Below are 15,727 nucleotides of genomic sequence, written 5' to 3' on the forward strand. Positions count from 1 at the left end.
GGAATTAAGGAGAGCAGACAGAGCTGAAAGCCATATTAAAATAGTGGGCTTACAAGGATGCCTGCTGAACTAGAAGATAGCTTGCTCCTCTTAGCTTTGACTGTCTTGTCACAGTTAGGTTTCAACTCCTTGGGCAGTCGATGACATAACTTCTTTCCCAGGTGGCTAAAAACATGAGGGAATTTGAGGGGGTGATGAAGCTGTCTTGTTTCCTGACATGGTAGTGATGGTAGTGGTGGTGGGAGTGATGGTGAAAACTCATAGAATTGTGCATCCAAAATAGTCAATTTTACTAGATGTTCATTTTAGAAATTAAAAAACAATTGAAGATACCATGTAAAAATGGAAAGAATCTTATTCAACAACTTTGACTTATAATTCTGAAACACTTGGGCCTTCCTTCCCAAGAAAGAGACAGGAAAAGTGACAATTTGCTAGCACTGTAGATTACAAAGATTTTTGAAAACATTATAAAATTCAGTCCTGATCTTTCTGTATCTCCAATATCTCCATATGGGTATAAAAATGAATTACAAATGGTTTGAGTGTGCAGGAGAGCAGCTAGCCAGGGGTTACCACCCACCATTTGAGATAATAGGAGTATAAAGTACTGAGAGTAGACTATTAAACAAGGTGAAAAGCAGTTCTTTCCATTTCCACTGATGCTAAGAAACCAATTGTGCTGTACTTTCTTAGTATAAAAATAATGAGCAGAGCTTTCACATCTACATGTTTCCTTTCCAAGAGAACTCATGCTTCTTTCCCAATCTATGAAGCATAGTTTGAAAACATACCAATTCTAATGGGAGAGTAGGTAAAAACAGGACTGTTTCAACTGTTGGTGTTCTGGTCTGAACGGAAGCCTGTATCACTGACATATTTGGTTTTATTAATAGAGAAAATGAATAGGCTAGGATCTTCTGAGATCATTTAGAATGTTATGAATTCTATTTAGAGCAAAAGAAAAAAGGCCCAGATATACTTTCCTCTGATAGTTTCCATCCTTGCCATTTGAATATTCCTAATTCCAATTTCTGACTCCTCTGCTCATATCTGGATTACTCCTGTAATTATTTAGTCAACAAGCAAATACATCCAAAAAAGATAATTTCCCCACTTTTTCACTGTTGTGGGAGAATAAAAAAGTGGTTACAGCCTCAGATCTTGATAAACAAGAGAAGAGAAAAGACCTGAAGAAAAGAGAAGAGGGGAAGAAAGAGGTAAAGAAGGATTAACACAGGAGGGCAGCTAAGAACATAGGAAAAGTTAAGTGAAGAGGGAAAAAAAAAAGAGACACAAAAGTAAAAACAAAGAGAAAGATTTCCGACAAACAGGAACAGAAAGGCCAATTTTTAACTTCTAAAAAATATTTATTTATTTATTCTGAGAGAGAGAGAGAGAAAAAGAGAGACCATCCCAAGCAGGCTCTGCACTGTCAGTGGAGAGCCTGATGTGGGGTTCAATCCCATGTACCAGAAGATCATGACCTGAGCTTAAATCAAGAGTAGGACGCTCACTTGACTGAACCACCCAGGCCCCCCAGAAAGGTTGATTTTTAGAATTATGTTCCTATTTTTTTTTTAATTTTTTTAAAAAAAATTTTTAACGTTTATTTATTTTTGAGAGAGAGAGAGAGAGACAGAGCATGAATGGGGGAGGGTCAGAGAGAGAGGGAGACACAGAATCTGAAACAGGCTCCAGGCTCTGAGCGGTCAGCACAGAGCCCGATGCGGGGCTCGAACTCACGGACCGCGAGATCATGACCTGAGCCGAAGTCGGCCGCCCAACTGACTGAGCCACCCAGGCGCCCCGATGTTCCTATTTTAAAACCTTTAGCAGCCCTAAGGACAAAAAAAGTTGGTAGTGTCCAAACACCGTGACTGTAATTAAAAAATGACAGTATTTTGATTACTGCCATGAAGTTATTTTATGTGAGATTGTTATTTATTTATATCTAGATAGCTCTTCCTTTCTTGTGTTTAAGTATGCTGTTAGGTTGTCTATTGGGCAATCTAGTCCTGGTCTGACCTGCTCATCTATCTTCTCATTCCATGGAGCTACCTAATAGGAATAAAACTTTCTTGCCTAATCGGATCTTCAGAGCTAGCTTGATTATTTTCAAGTGTGTAAAGCATTTCTTTTGAACGTCTCAGATCAATAATTGCCTCATTACCCTTGTCTCATGTTTTCCTTGACAGCATATGAATAAACGTGTCCATAAATCAGAGAAGTCCACTTGTAAGGTGCAAAGGCTCCTTCTGGGGATTTCTGGGGCTACTGGTTACTTTCACTAGTCCTTTTTTTGCTTCATTTTTTTCCTTCCTCCATTATATATAGGTAGGACAGCTAGAGGTAGGACAGTAATATGCATTTTACAAATAAGAAAACTTGAGTCATAACAGATTAAATGATTCAAGACCAGACTCCTACATCACTTCAAAGGCAGGCGAGACTAGAACCCTTATTTGTTGAACAATTTGGGTCGTTAGGGGGATAATGATGGTTAGATAAGCTACTTTGGCTGCCTTTACTATGCCCTAACTATTCTTATGCCCTAACTCTCCATGTGTAAAACTCCCTTCATTGTAACAAACACTACAACTTTCCAGTAGCACATCCCTTCAAAAGGAAAAGCTCGTTCCTTTCCCAAATGATTGCCAATGCCATAAAAGCTCTAGTAACTCACGTGGAATGAAAACATTAGAGAGATAGATTCTATTTATTTTTAGGAAGAACTGAAACATAGGTTTCTTGTAGTCTTACATGTACAAGAAAGATTATTTTAAAAATGTATTTTATTTTCGTAAAGACATTCTGCTTGCATCAAGTACTTGAATAAGATGGATTTCTACAATAACCATACTCCTTGTACTGTAAGACATAATTGCTATATCCTAGACAATTACTTTCTGACTTAAATTACAAAATAATTTGTTAGGCTCTTTTCTGACAAGGGTAAGTACTTGAACCTAGGAGATAATAATGAGGATGACAGCAGCTAATGATGGCTGACAGCTTATGCTATACTAAACATTTTGTATTCAGTATCTCATTTAAACCTTACACTAGCTTTGCCATGCAGGAAGAATATTAGCAAATTTCACATGTGAAGAAACTAAGACTAAGGTATTGAGTACCTTGACCACAGACACACAAACAAGGTGTCTCATAAAACAAAAACCCATAATTCATTATATAGTATATAACATTTGCATATTATTTATTTGTTAGATTTATTTAAATAGTTAAAAATATTTAAATCAAGTTTGGGGAATACGTTTAACAAAAAGGAGGAAAAACAGCTAAAGCCATTCAAGTCATCTAACTAGTTACTATGCCGCATACTACTAAATAGTTACAAAGCAAAGATTGAATCTATGACAGGATACTTTATGGTTTCATAATGTATTTGATGCTAGCCTGTGTCTAAGGTGACACTAAAACATCTAAGTTTAAAATTGCTCTGGAAATAAACCAGATAAAAGATGAATCAAATGAAGAAGGAATAAAAATGAAGACACATAGGGCCTAGCTTTTTTTTTTTTTTATTGTTTGGTTAAGTGTCTTGGCATAACTTCTATGTTAATCAAATGTTTTAGGTGCATGGTTTATAATAACTTAAGATTCCTTTACAACTAAAGAGCTAATTTAGAGGGATAGAGGGAAACTAGTCATATGAAAAATATTTTGAGCACGTACTTGAAGTGGCTGGAGTTGTAGGGCACAGTATAAAATTCCAATGGAAACTTATCTTAAAGCAACTACCATAGATGGACAACATTTGCTATATAGTTCTGCCTCATTCCTAAAAGGAAGTGATTGCAATTTTCACTATCGCTATTACTTTTTTTTCCATTCTATGTTGAAGAAGTTTTAATAATGGGAAAAGGAAGAGACTGCTGTTGTAATGTTCATGTTGGAGGCATTAATTATGCTGGCCCAATGCTCATTGTAGCAAATCATCCACGAGCATACTTTGAATCTATTCCTCCATTTCTTCCTGTCTACCTCCTTTATCCAAACAGTAGCTAGGTAAGAAAAGGAGTATGACATTAAAGTAAAGGTCAGGATTAAGAAATACGAAATTATTAAGGGTTCATTTCCTACCCTCCCCCCCTTTCTTTGCATGCCCTCAGTTTGGCAGGACAATATTGAGAAACTTCCACAGGAAACAGCAAATTTGAAATATATGGGACTGGCTTCAGTTTTTCATCTGAAGGAAGCAAATAGGGCTCTATTTTCAAGTCTCCTGAAGACATTTGCCAACCACACACAGCTCAATATTGTAATGTGATTTTTCTCCTTGGTCTCTCTCTCAGAACAGTTCTTTCATGACTACAAAATCTTATCTGCATGATTATATAATCATCTTTGAATACTATCTTTCTTCTGAGAAGCAAATAAAATATCAACAAGACTTGTGATATAAACAATCCCACTTTGAACCTTCTATGAACAAATAGATATGAAACAGCATGCTTCTCTGTTGTTTTGTTTTCTAAATTCCTTGATCTTTCAATAGCTTTTCACAAAAGAATTAATTCACAGAGCACAATCACTGAACTCAGCAAAATGAAAGCAATTCAGAAGGTTGTCATTGTTACTGGTATGCAAATCCTACCCATTGTCTTATTCATCCTTAATTTAATAGTCTAAAAGCAAAAACAGCCATTTTTCTCCCCCTTTTATACAAAAAAAAACTACTTAAAATAATATATACGAATATATGAGTTTATTTTTAAGGATACCATGGTAAAATGGGAACAAGCTAGATTTAGCTTTCAGTTGCTAGGATCCCAGGTGGTACACTTCTGCTAATAATTGGATTTAGCCAGGTCACCACTTAGAGTCCAAATGGCATCATCAATAAAATTATGGATGTGGACTAAAAGAATGGTTTTAAAATTTTGTTTTAGCAGCAGATTCTTTCATTCAAACAATCTTAGCCTGTATAACTAGATCTATAAAACATACAAAAGTGAATGTTATCGTTTAGGGTTCTTGGAGCTGCCTGGATTCCTGTGAATAGTTTCAAATAATGGTTTTCAATGAATGGTCTCTGAGGTCCTTTCCATTTCGAATATACTTGATAGGAAAGGAGGTTTTATGACTTTCTTCAAGTTTTACTCCACTTTCACACTGCATTCATTCTTTTAAATTTCAGGCTTCTCGATAATCCATTAAGGATTCTTAGTTGACTCATCTTTGCATTCCTTAACATGCTTAGCTGAAGAGCTTACAAAGAATAAATATTTTCTGAGTAAATAAAATTTTTAGGATACTATGGGGTTTATAAAAATAATTTGCTTCCACATTCAAGTTTGAAACCAAAGGAATTTTTTCTTTAAAGAAAGTCATACAAAGTTTATAAATTTTCTCAGATTTATAAGAGAAATAGTTTAGTATGTATATATAGACAACAGAGGAGTAGAATAAGAGTAAGAGTATTCTTACTCTAGAATAAGAATAAGAGTAAATATTCTATCAATATACCTCAAAAAAGAGATATGACTTTTGAAGGGTGATACCAGAAAATCTTTTTTATATTATTTATCTAAAAATGCATATTACATTAAAGGCATCTATGTAAATAACTTATTTTAAATAGTATAAGGTATTTATTTAGAATAGCGTGGGCAGCTCATCGAGACAGTCCATTTGCATTACACCCATGGAAAAACAGGACTCAACAGGAGGCATTCTTTTTCTTTTCTAACTTTTTTAATGTTTATTTTTTAGAGAAAGAGAGAGAGAGAGAGCATGAGTTAGGAAGGGGCAGAGAGAGAGGGAGACACAGAATCTGAAGCAAGCTCCAGGTTCTGAGCTGTCAGCACAGAACCTGACGCAGGGCTTGAACTCAAGAACCACAAGATCATGACCTGAGCCGAAGTCAGACGCTTAACCAACTGAGCCACCCAGGTGCCGCAGGCATTATTCTTATTTTATAGATATAAATATTGAGACAAAGAGTGAGTAATAGCAAAATACAGAACATTATGCTCCAAGTAACTTCTTATATTTTGGTGGGATAAGTAAACTCATTGCTTCCCATAGATTCTTGTGATGGGTCTTAAAATTGTACCACACAGGGGAATATAAGTATTTCCTCATAAATAGGATGATATGCCTCAATTTTACTAACTTGCTTTACCTGCTGACCTGCAAAGTAAATGCACATAAGTCTGCCAAATCCTAATTTGTGAGATTTCCTTTTAGCGATAGTTTTAGGGGTGCCTAGGTGGCTCAGTGGGTTAAACATCAGACTCTTGATTTAGGCTCAGCTCATGATCCCAGAGTCACAGGATTGAGCCCTGACAGTGTGGAGCCTGCTTGGGATTCTCTCTCCCCTTCTCTCTGTGTCCACCTCCCCTCAAAATAAACACACATTAAAAAAAAGAAATAGTTTTAATTTCAGTGAATAACAGTTATTAAACAACTAATAATACCAAGCATTTACTATTACCTAGCACATAATATTTGATAAACTGTAATTAACACTTTTGTTGCTTTGCACACTTTATATATATTACCTCATTTAATCCTCACAAAAAGATATCATTTATGCCCACATTATACAGACAAAAAATTAAGGCATGGAGAAGTTAGGCAACTTGTCCAAAGTCACAGAGCTGGTGAATAACAGAATAATAGTTCTTTAAGGCATGGATGGCTGCAGGTACCACACTTTCAACCATTATGTCACAATGCCTCTCATTAGGCAACAGTGCCTTTTAAAATATTAATCCAAAGACAATGCCTTAATATAATAAAAATTTTTCCTTTAGTCTTTATGTTTCCTAATTATCCCCTGCTAAGAGACTAAATTTTTCTGCATATATTAACTACAAAGACTTCTGTCCTATGTTTACCAGTTGTAGGTAATGCAATTTACATGTTCCAGTTGCGCCATTTGAGACTTCACCATGGCAAAGAATGGATATTATTCAACAGTTTTCTGGTACCAACAAACCTCAGCATTTGCTCCTCTTAAGAGGCATCTGTCTTCATCAGGGTTCTTTAGGTTCAAGATTCTTATCGGTCCTATCAAGGCAATTATGTGAAATACTACTCTTAACGTTGAATTTGTCTTCATAAAAGTTTCCTTGAATAATTAAAGAATACTCATAATATAAGGTCAATTGACAATTAGGTTGAAGAATAAATTTCTTATATAAATACAATCTGTGAATCTGAAGAATGTTAGTTGCTCTTTCTTACATAGATATAGCCACGACTAGAAAATTGAGTAGTGTCTGCTTTTTCAATGAAATGAAAAAGCTGTACACTTTTTAAAATTTTAATACATTGATATTGTATTAAATTATCCAGTCCTAGGAAAGGATAATTTACTGTTGGCCTTGAGCCTCACAATCCTTTTATGTATGGTAATTAGCCACAAAACATGTCAGAGTAACCTACGTATGTTTTGATTAAGAGAACACAGAATGCCATCAAGTAATGGGCATTGACTGACTTGTGACCAGAAAATCTGGCACTGACGATAGTTGTATTATTTTAGTGTAGGGCGATGATAGGACTTCAAATACAATGTAAATTTTAGCATTTATTTGATTGGCTATTATGATAAAAACGGGTACTATGGAAAAGCACACATGTACTGATGTTTCTGTTAGCATGTAATGACACACCATGAAGCTGCTGGAAACAAGAAAATACAGAAATAGCATGAAAAAGACACTGCTTGTACTGTCTCCATTGTCCAAATGTCAAAACAGCTCCCGGGAACCCTAGGGGTGGTAATAAGTATGAAAGTAGTTCCTACCAGGTTCTTCCTTAAAGGAGATTCTTGAACACTGCTGGGTTCTGACTCTAGCCCATATGGGCTTGGAAAAGTCAGAGAAAATGTTGGCTGCACTTTTTCAGGCCTATTTGCATATGTTCTTTAGTATGCAGGATGTCTCTATATAATTTAATTGTTGGGTTTTTTGCCTCTATTAATACATATGCAAATGACTCACACTTGCAGCTGTGCTGTATTAATCATATGTGTGCTTCTGTCTGTCTGCCCTGCAGGCTCAGGGTCGAAGGGAGACGCAAAGAGGGAATTCACTCTTCTAACCTGCAAGAAATCTCACTCATGCAGACAGAAGTCCAACAGCAAACAGCGCACCAGGGTTGCAACTGAAATGAGGAGCAGTAGAGCATTTTTCACCCTGTATGAACATGACAAGGACCTAAAAGTTACGCTGAATAGTACAGTGTGTAGGTAGGTAAAGAGAAAAACCATCCTTGTAAGCAATTCTTTCAATAAGAAGGTAAAATTCCTCACATCCAGACCTCTCCATATGGTTATTTCTCCCTTATTGATTTTCTGGGTGTTTCTCTTGGTCAGATACATAAAGCCATGCTCAGTCACTTACAGTGCTGTGGGAAATATGAAGCATTTATCTGTGTCCTGTCATAATTATTGACCTCCTTCGGAGACTGGCAGGAGGTTGATAAAAAGATGAACTTCAGTTTTTTATCCATGTCTGCCTTGATGTTACTGTCTGTCACACAGAAGCTTAAGCCATTTCCACTAGGACTTGCATGTACCTTTGATAGCTATGAAAAAAGACTGATTTCCGTTGATATTTTGTATGTTTCATTCTCTAACGTGATCACGTGACACCTCTCATTTTCTCAACCCCAGAGAATGCATGTTAGTGATGATACCAGTTACTGGAATGATAGCCCATGAGATTTCAATTATGGCAACTTGTAATTTTGAGGCTTTATTCCAAAAATATCATTATGAATTTAAAAAATGATCCTACTGAATTCATTAAAAAGTTTCACTAATTCAGTAAAAAATCTTGAATGAATGCTACTTGCTTATTTTGAGTAAAATATGACAATCCAAGGATAATCTCAATGTTTTTTCCTTTGCTTATCACTATTAATCATTGGTTGGAGTCAACATTTTTGGCTTCCTATAGGTAGAACAGGTGGCAACCATCTTTTGGCCAACACAAATACGGTATTTATAAAGTGAGAAATAAATGGATAAATATTGCCTTCTAATTTCAAATCATAGAAGCCTAGCTAAAAAATAGAAATAGTACACTACATTATAACTATTACTGTTAAAAAATTCATGATGTCCATTAAGTAAAATGCAAATTAATGACAATGAATATGAGGAATGAATGTCAGATGCACTGTTGCCATTATTTGGTTTTATTAATTAGAAATAGATGATTCGCTTAGCTGATTTTAACCAGTCCAAACATCCAAAAGATTCAAAGTGTAACTTTATTTGGCTTAAATAATTATCCTCACTTTTTGAAACTGAAATGAAGCTATATTAGTTTTCTGCATACATGAACCACCCCCCCCCCCCGAAAAGAGACAATATCAGGAAGATAAATACCAAAAGCATCATTGGCTCTTGAAAGAAAAATACAGGTAGTTTGAAGAGGAAGAGGAAAGAAAAAAAAAAAGAGAGAGAAAGAAAGGGAGGGAGAAACATAAAAGGGTAAACCCAGAATATGATATTGTTAATTAGATAGTTACTATTTTGATAATACACTCTCTATTATCTGGAAATCACTTACTTTAGTTTTGTGTGGCAAGGTGCGCCATATTGAGTCAAAGTACCTCCAACAGTTCATATTCTTATGTATGTCTGTACATACATTGACAAACCATACAAGAATAATCTAATGTTAAGTTGTTTGGTCTGTTTTTGTGTGTATAAATTCTAATTACTTTAAAGGAATAACATAAATTGCAGGAAATGCTAAAACACATTCTCTTTGTGGCAGACCATGGCTATGATGAGATAAAGGGAAGAAAGAGCAGGAGAGATAGAGTTAGGGATTTCTCATATACTGAGAATCTCCTAATAGGGGCTGAAAAATATAAAGTTCCCAGGTCTTTAAATTAATAACATTTGTTCCAGAAATTAATGACATACTGCCTTGTTATATTATTAAAATGATTATTACCCTTAACTCATGATAGCTTCTTTCATTTCGTAAATATATATTGAGTACCAGCTATTTGCTAGGTATTAATCTGAGCACTTGAGATACATTATTGAACAACAATAACAAAAATAACAGTCCCTGCTCTGGTGAAGCTTACGGAGTATTTGGAACAGACAATAAATAAGGAACATAATACGTAACTTATATAGGATGTTTGAAGATAACAAGTGCTATAGGAAAAAAAAAAGAATAAGGGAAATAGAAGATGTTGTATATCTGGCAGGGTTATTTTGTGATTGAAACAGGTTAGTTAGGGTAGGTGTCTTAGAGAGATGACATTAGAGCAGATTCTTGAATGAGGTGAGAAAATGAGCCTTCCAGGCAGAGGGAAGAGCATTTCAGGTAGAGGGACAGCTAATATAAAACTCTAAGGTGGAAGCTAGGAGCATGCCTTGGCATGTCAAGGGACAGCAAAGCCCTTAGTGTAGTTGGAGCAGATTGAATAAGGTAGTATGGAGCGAAACTGTCATAAAAATATTTTTTTAAATACAAGTAAAGAAAATACTGTAGTGCTAACCATGGTGCTAGGCATGTAGTGTTCTCTTAAGGTTATTTCATGAAAAGGGAATAAGTTTTTTCTATTATAAAATTTCAATATATATCTTACTGAATTCAAACTACTAGTTTTTTTTTCTTCCATGAGCCAATGACACCTTTGGTGTTTGTAATTTGGCTATTGTGTTTTTTAAAGGATGAAAATTAATTTATATTGAAAACTAATCATTACTATTCAGCTTAATTCCAATATCATAAAGCAGAGTAGCTCTTTGAGCAAGATAGATACCTAACTTATTATGATGTTAAGATTCATTTTTCACCCTTTCATATAATAGATACTGAGTTCATAAAATATTTCAAACACTTGGTTAATGTAAATGATGATGAGTCACTGTCTTCATAGATTTTGCCATCTGGTAGAAGCCAGAAAGTAGAATTTAAACTTTTTCTACAAGTGTTATGAGAGGGGAAATACAGTGTGCTCTTGAAGCACATAAGAGCTACATTAATCTAGACCTGGGGACAAGGAAATATTTCTTTAGAAAGTGATGTTCTATCTTGCAATCTGAGTGAAATAGGAGTTGACTTGGTAAAGGTGTGGGGTAATGGGGTTCCAGGAAGAGGAAATACCACATGTAAAGATCCAGAGAACTTGAAAACAAGTAAGAGAAGGACATGATCAGATTTTCTAAAATCAGAAAGATTATTCTGATCGAGTAGAGAGAGCATTGGAGGGGGTAAGATGAAGACAGAAGACCAGTGCAGGAGCTATTGTGGTAAATTAGGCAACAAATGAGGGGAGCCTTACCAGAAGGGTAATAATAGGTAAGATGGAAAAAAAATGGATGGATCCTTGCTGTATTTATTAGGTGGAATGCATAGACAATGAATGAACAGATGTAGAGGAAGAGGAGACAAGGATAACTCTCATGTTTCCAGATTGAGCAAAGATGGAGTGGAGCCATTTGCTAGGACCAGAGAATGAGCAGGTCTCGGGGCAAGAAAGAGAACTGGTAAGTTACATTTGGTATTCAGCTTATACTGTCTGTAAACACCTATATATTTCCTCTTGACAGTCAAAAGTAGTTGTCTATATGGATCTGAGGCTCGGGAAAGACTTTAAAGGCAGAAGAAACAGAATGATATCTCACTGTAAAATAAATAAATAAAATAGTCCCTTGGCACAACATGTTAATTACATAATCCAGATTAAGCCACTTTTTTCTCTATAAAAAATAAACACATCACAATGCTTAGACTATTTCAACTGCTCCTAAAGTATATAGTAAGGTGATTTTAAAATATAAGGTGTATTTTATTACATGGCTAGAACTTCATTATTTTATCCAGGAACATGAAATAATATTTAAGTAATAAAAAGTGGCTGCATTTAAAACACGTCCTCTTGCTCATCTTTTAAAATAGCTGTACTCTTCTTCATCCTTTCTTTAAGGAAGATCCTGGATTTGTGGTTCTACTCTATGTCATCCAAGTATGAACAATGACAGGCAAAGATTGTTTCAAAAGAAAACACAAATGGTAGGCAAAGTCAATCATGAGTAGGAATACATCTATAGGGCCCTTCTTAGATCTAGATGTTCAAAATGAGAGGCTTGAATTAACATATATCTGTGTAAAGAGGGATGAAATTGACATGCAGTCTGAAATAGATAACTGCCCTTATGAATCGGGCTACTTCTTTCAGCAGTGTGATGCATAGAGAGTATTTGTAGAAGTGCCAATTCATCAGCATTTTTGTTATAATTTGGTTAGCAGGTTACTGAGTTAGCAAATGTCATGAGTTTGAAATGTGTTTGCATTTGAGTAGCATTTTTAAATCATGAGTAAAAAATTTGCATGTGTGTTTATGTGTATGTGTTTATTTTTTTTAATTTTACTCATTTATTTTTGAGAGAGGAAGAGAGAAAAGGGAGAGAAAGCACAAGTGGGGGAGGGGAAGAGAAAGGGAGATGAGAGAATCTCAAGCTGGCTCCACACTGTCAGTGCAGAGCCTGATGAGGGGCTTGAACTCATGAACAGCAAGATCCTGACCTGACCAAAAGTCGGATGCTTAACCAACGGAGCTACCCAGGTCCTCCTATATGTGTTTTACTAGTAGCTAGTGGCTTACCACAAAAGAGTTTTGGATTATTAATTTTCCTGTTATACCACAGTATTGGTTTACTGAGATCCTAACTAAAACTCATATATGTTAATGGGCACAATGTCACTTATATAAAAAAGATCTTTATTCTACTTATAGATTAAATTATAGTGAAAGCAAGAGCAAATGCATGTGGTGTCTTTTCCTCGTTCTGAAAATGATTTTTTTAGATCTTGATATTTTAGGGGAATCTGATGTATTATAAGGATGGAAATAAAAGAATTTCAAATATTTTAATACCATCTCTGTAGGAAGAGAAGTTTGGATTGTTGCCTAACAAAGCTACTTTCTACTAGAATCCTACAGTGAAACATACTTGCCCCAGCTTCCTCTCACCATTAACCCAAGGGTGAAAGGAGACAAGAATGTCTAACTTACTTTTAAAATGGACATCAGAAATCTCCAAAACTCCTATTTCTACATTCAAATATATTTCCAGATATGCTTCCCTCTTCCTTTAATTTCACTACTCTTTTTAAGTTTTACTGATTACAACCACTTTCCCATATTGTCATTATTTCCGGATGCCATTTCAAAGGATAACAAGTGTTATGCTACTTTTATTGTCTCCTTGGCTCTAACACTTCCCAAGATACTTCCAGCTCAAAGAAACACTTACTCACACTGTAGCTTTTTGTGGAAAAGGTAGATTAGGAATGACTGTTATTAACCTCTGTAGAACACAGTATGTCTCAGCTCCTCCTGTGTTCTTCCTGTGAGATTCAACTGATTTTTCAGAAACCCGTCAGGTCTTCTGACAATCCCCAGTGCTGGCCAGATATATTTGTCTCTTAATGCTACAATATAAAACTCTATTCTTCCTTATAGGTTAAGATCATCTATCATGACAATGCATTTTTGTGCATACAAGTTAAGTTTATTAAGCACAACTGGTATATATCTGGGTTTACAGATATACTGTGTCTCTCAGGCAAAGGAAAATACACAATTCTCACAGGGGTGATTGATTCTATTATTAGATGGTTTGTTATCCTCATTAATTGCATAACTATGAAGTCAATAACAACAGAAGCTAGGGAAGATTTTGAGGGATGCTGATTCAAAGATTTAAATAGTTAATGAAAGATATCTTTAATATAATATTATTGATATTCTTTTCAACTCTGGAGACAAAATTTCTAAAATCACTTGGACATCTGGTAAAGTTATCACTGACATTCTTGAATATATGGGAATATGTATTCTTCAGGGCTAAAAAGGTCTTAATTGGAATGCCTGGATAAAGTTGTGCTCATTTAGGCGCTCGCTTATTTGGTTTATTTCTCTTTGCTTGCCCAACTGAGTTGGCATTAGCAGGAGAATAAAAAGACCTACAGAGTCAAAAATATTGGGTGTCTTGAACATTTTTTAAAATGTAATTTCTGTTAAGTTGCCTTGATTCATAAGTATCTGTGTGAAAGTCTTTGACAGTTTTGTTCTTTTTATCTTGATGAGGACCAGTCTGTGATGAAACTGTGTTACACAGTAATCAAAGCAAAGCCTGAGACCGTTTTGTTAAATCATACCAGGCGATAAAAATGTATAATAAGCTCTCTTTAGTACAGAAAACAGGGCCACAAATTAAGAGTCAACCACTCAACTTTTGGTTGAGAATCAGTGCAAGGGAAGTCAAAAACAAAAAAAGAGTGAGACAAGTATCACTACTCAGCCCTATTTTGCTTTAACACGATAATAGCTGTTTTGCCTGTTTACTTAACCTTTGTCTCCTCTGCATTGTTTCCCGACTTACCTGCAGTTGGAGCGGGCCTAAGCCTGGTGCTGCTGCAGCGGCAGCTGCCATGGTAGTTGGGATCAGCTGAACAGGGTAAGGGTCACCTAAGTAAGAGAAGAATAGAGGTGTCAGCACCTTTTATCTACTCTCCACCTGCAAATTAAACTCCTGCATTCACTCTTTCCAAAAGCCTTCCTTTGTGTGCCTTGCTGGGGCCTAATGAAAAGCTCTATTGTGCAGCCTTTTACTAACACTCTTTTCACAATTCTGGCTGAGAGAGGAATGTGAATAAAAGGCACAAGCAATTAAGGCGGAAACCTCATCCTTTTTTCATGATGTATTTAGGAAAATGGGAGGAAAAAGTGTGCATTGATCAGAAGGCTGCACTTTATAACACACACACACACACACACACACACACACACACACACAGACACACACACACACACACACACACACACACACCCCTAACAGTCTTGACATGAGCCTACCAACCCTCAGCAAATTTAAAATGTTACCATAAGAGGAACTTAACTAAATTTAATTCCATTTTAACAAACTCAACTCTAAAGATGTAAGCCAAATAGCTTACCTTTTGAATGCAATGTTATTGTCTTAATTCAAATAACCTCTTAAGTAGTGTCTTGTGGATGATTTGAGAATAAAGAAAACATTTTATGCATTGTTTTATATAAAATATTGGTATCCTTATTATCTCAGAGATAAATGTTTATAAAATATATTATAAAGAAAACAGAATATAGATGGTCTCTCCCTGAAGGGTTTTTTTGTTTGTGGTGATATCTGAAAAACCAAAATCTTAGTAATTCAACATTAAAGTTTTAATACATGTGATCTATAAAGATATAGAGACACACACAAATATATATACATACAATCTAAAAGATTGGAGTATACATTTTTGATGCAATTTTTTTTTCCATTTGGTCAAGAAGTACAATAGACTTTCTGCTTAGAGCCCACTGACATGCTAACAGGCATGTACATTATTGGTATTTGAAATACGACCATAGCAAAAAATAAAAAAATAATAATTATAAGAACAATTTTTTAATATAGAAAAAATCTATTTTTAGTAATCTAATTTGTGAAAATAAAGTTAATATATCCATTCCAAAATATTTGTTGAGTATCTGCTACATATCAAGCACTGCTCTCAACACTAGAAATAGATTTTTAAAGAAGACTGACTTGTAGAGGTGTGTTTACTGGGAATTTAATGAAGCTTAAGCTTTGGGATTCTGCGAAGGGCCTCTGGAAGCATGTTTACAGTATCATATGCTTTCATATTTGTCAGCGTTTTTACTTTGTTGTGATTTC

At 35.3% G+C, this 15,727-nt stretch overlaps 1 protein-coding gene across 6 annotated transcripts in view; it reads right to left on the minus strand.

Moving 5' to 3' along the window:
• Positions 1-15,727, minus strand: part of SOX5 (SRY-box transcription factor 5) — a 351,471-nt gene that overhangs the window by 89,854 nt on the left and 245,890 nt on the right. For all 6 annotated transcript variants that reach the window (XM_047066167.1, XM_047066166.1, XM_047066168.1 and 3 more), the window contains exon 7: positions 14,405-14,490. In XM_047066167.1, the coding sequence (XP_046922123.1) occupies positions 14,405-14,490 (86 nt within the window). The remainder of the gene's footprint in view (positions 1-14,404; positions 14,491-15,727) is intronic.

Source organism: Lynx rufus, unplaced genomic scaffold (genome assembly GCF_022079265.1).
Source record: "Lynx rufus isolate CCGP_SWC_20201006 ecotype Redwood Valley unplaced genomic scaffold, mLynRuf1.p SCAF_7, whole genome shotgun sequence".
Classification (NCBI taxonomy): domain Eukaryota; kingdom Metazoa; phylum Chordata; class Mammalia; order Carnivora; family Felidae; genus Lynx; species Lynx rufus.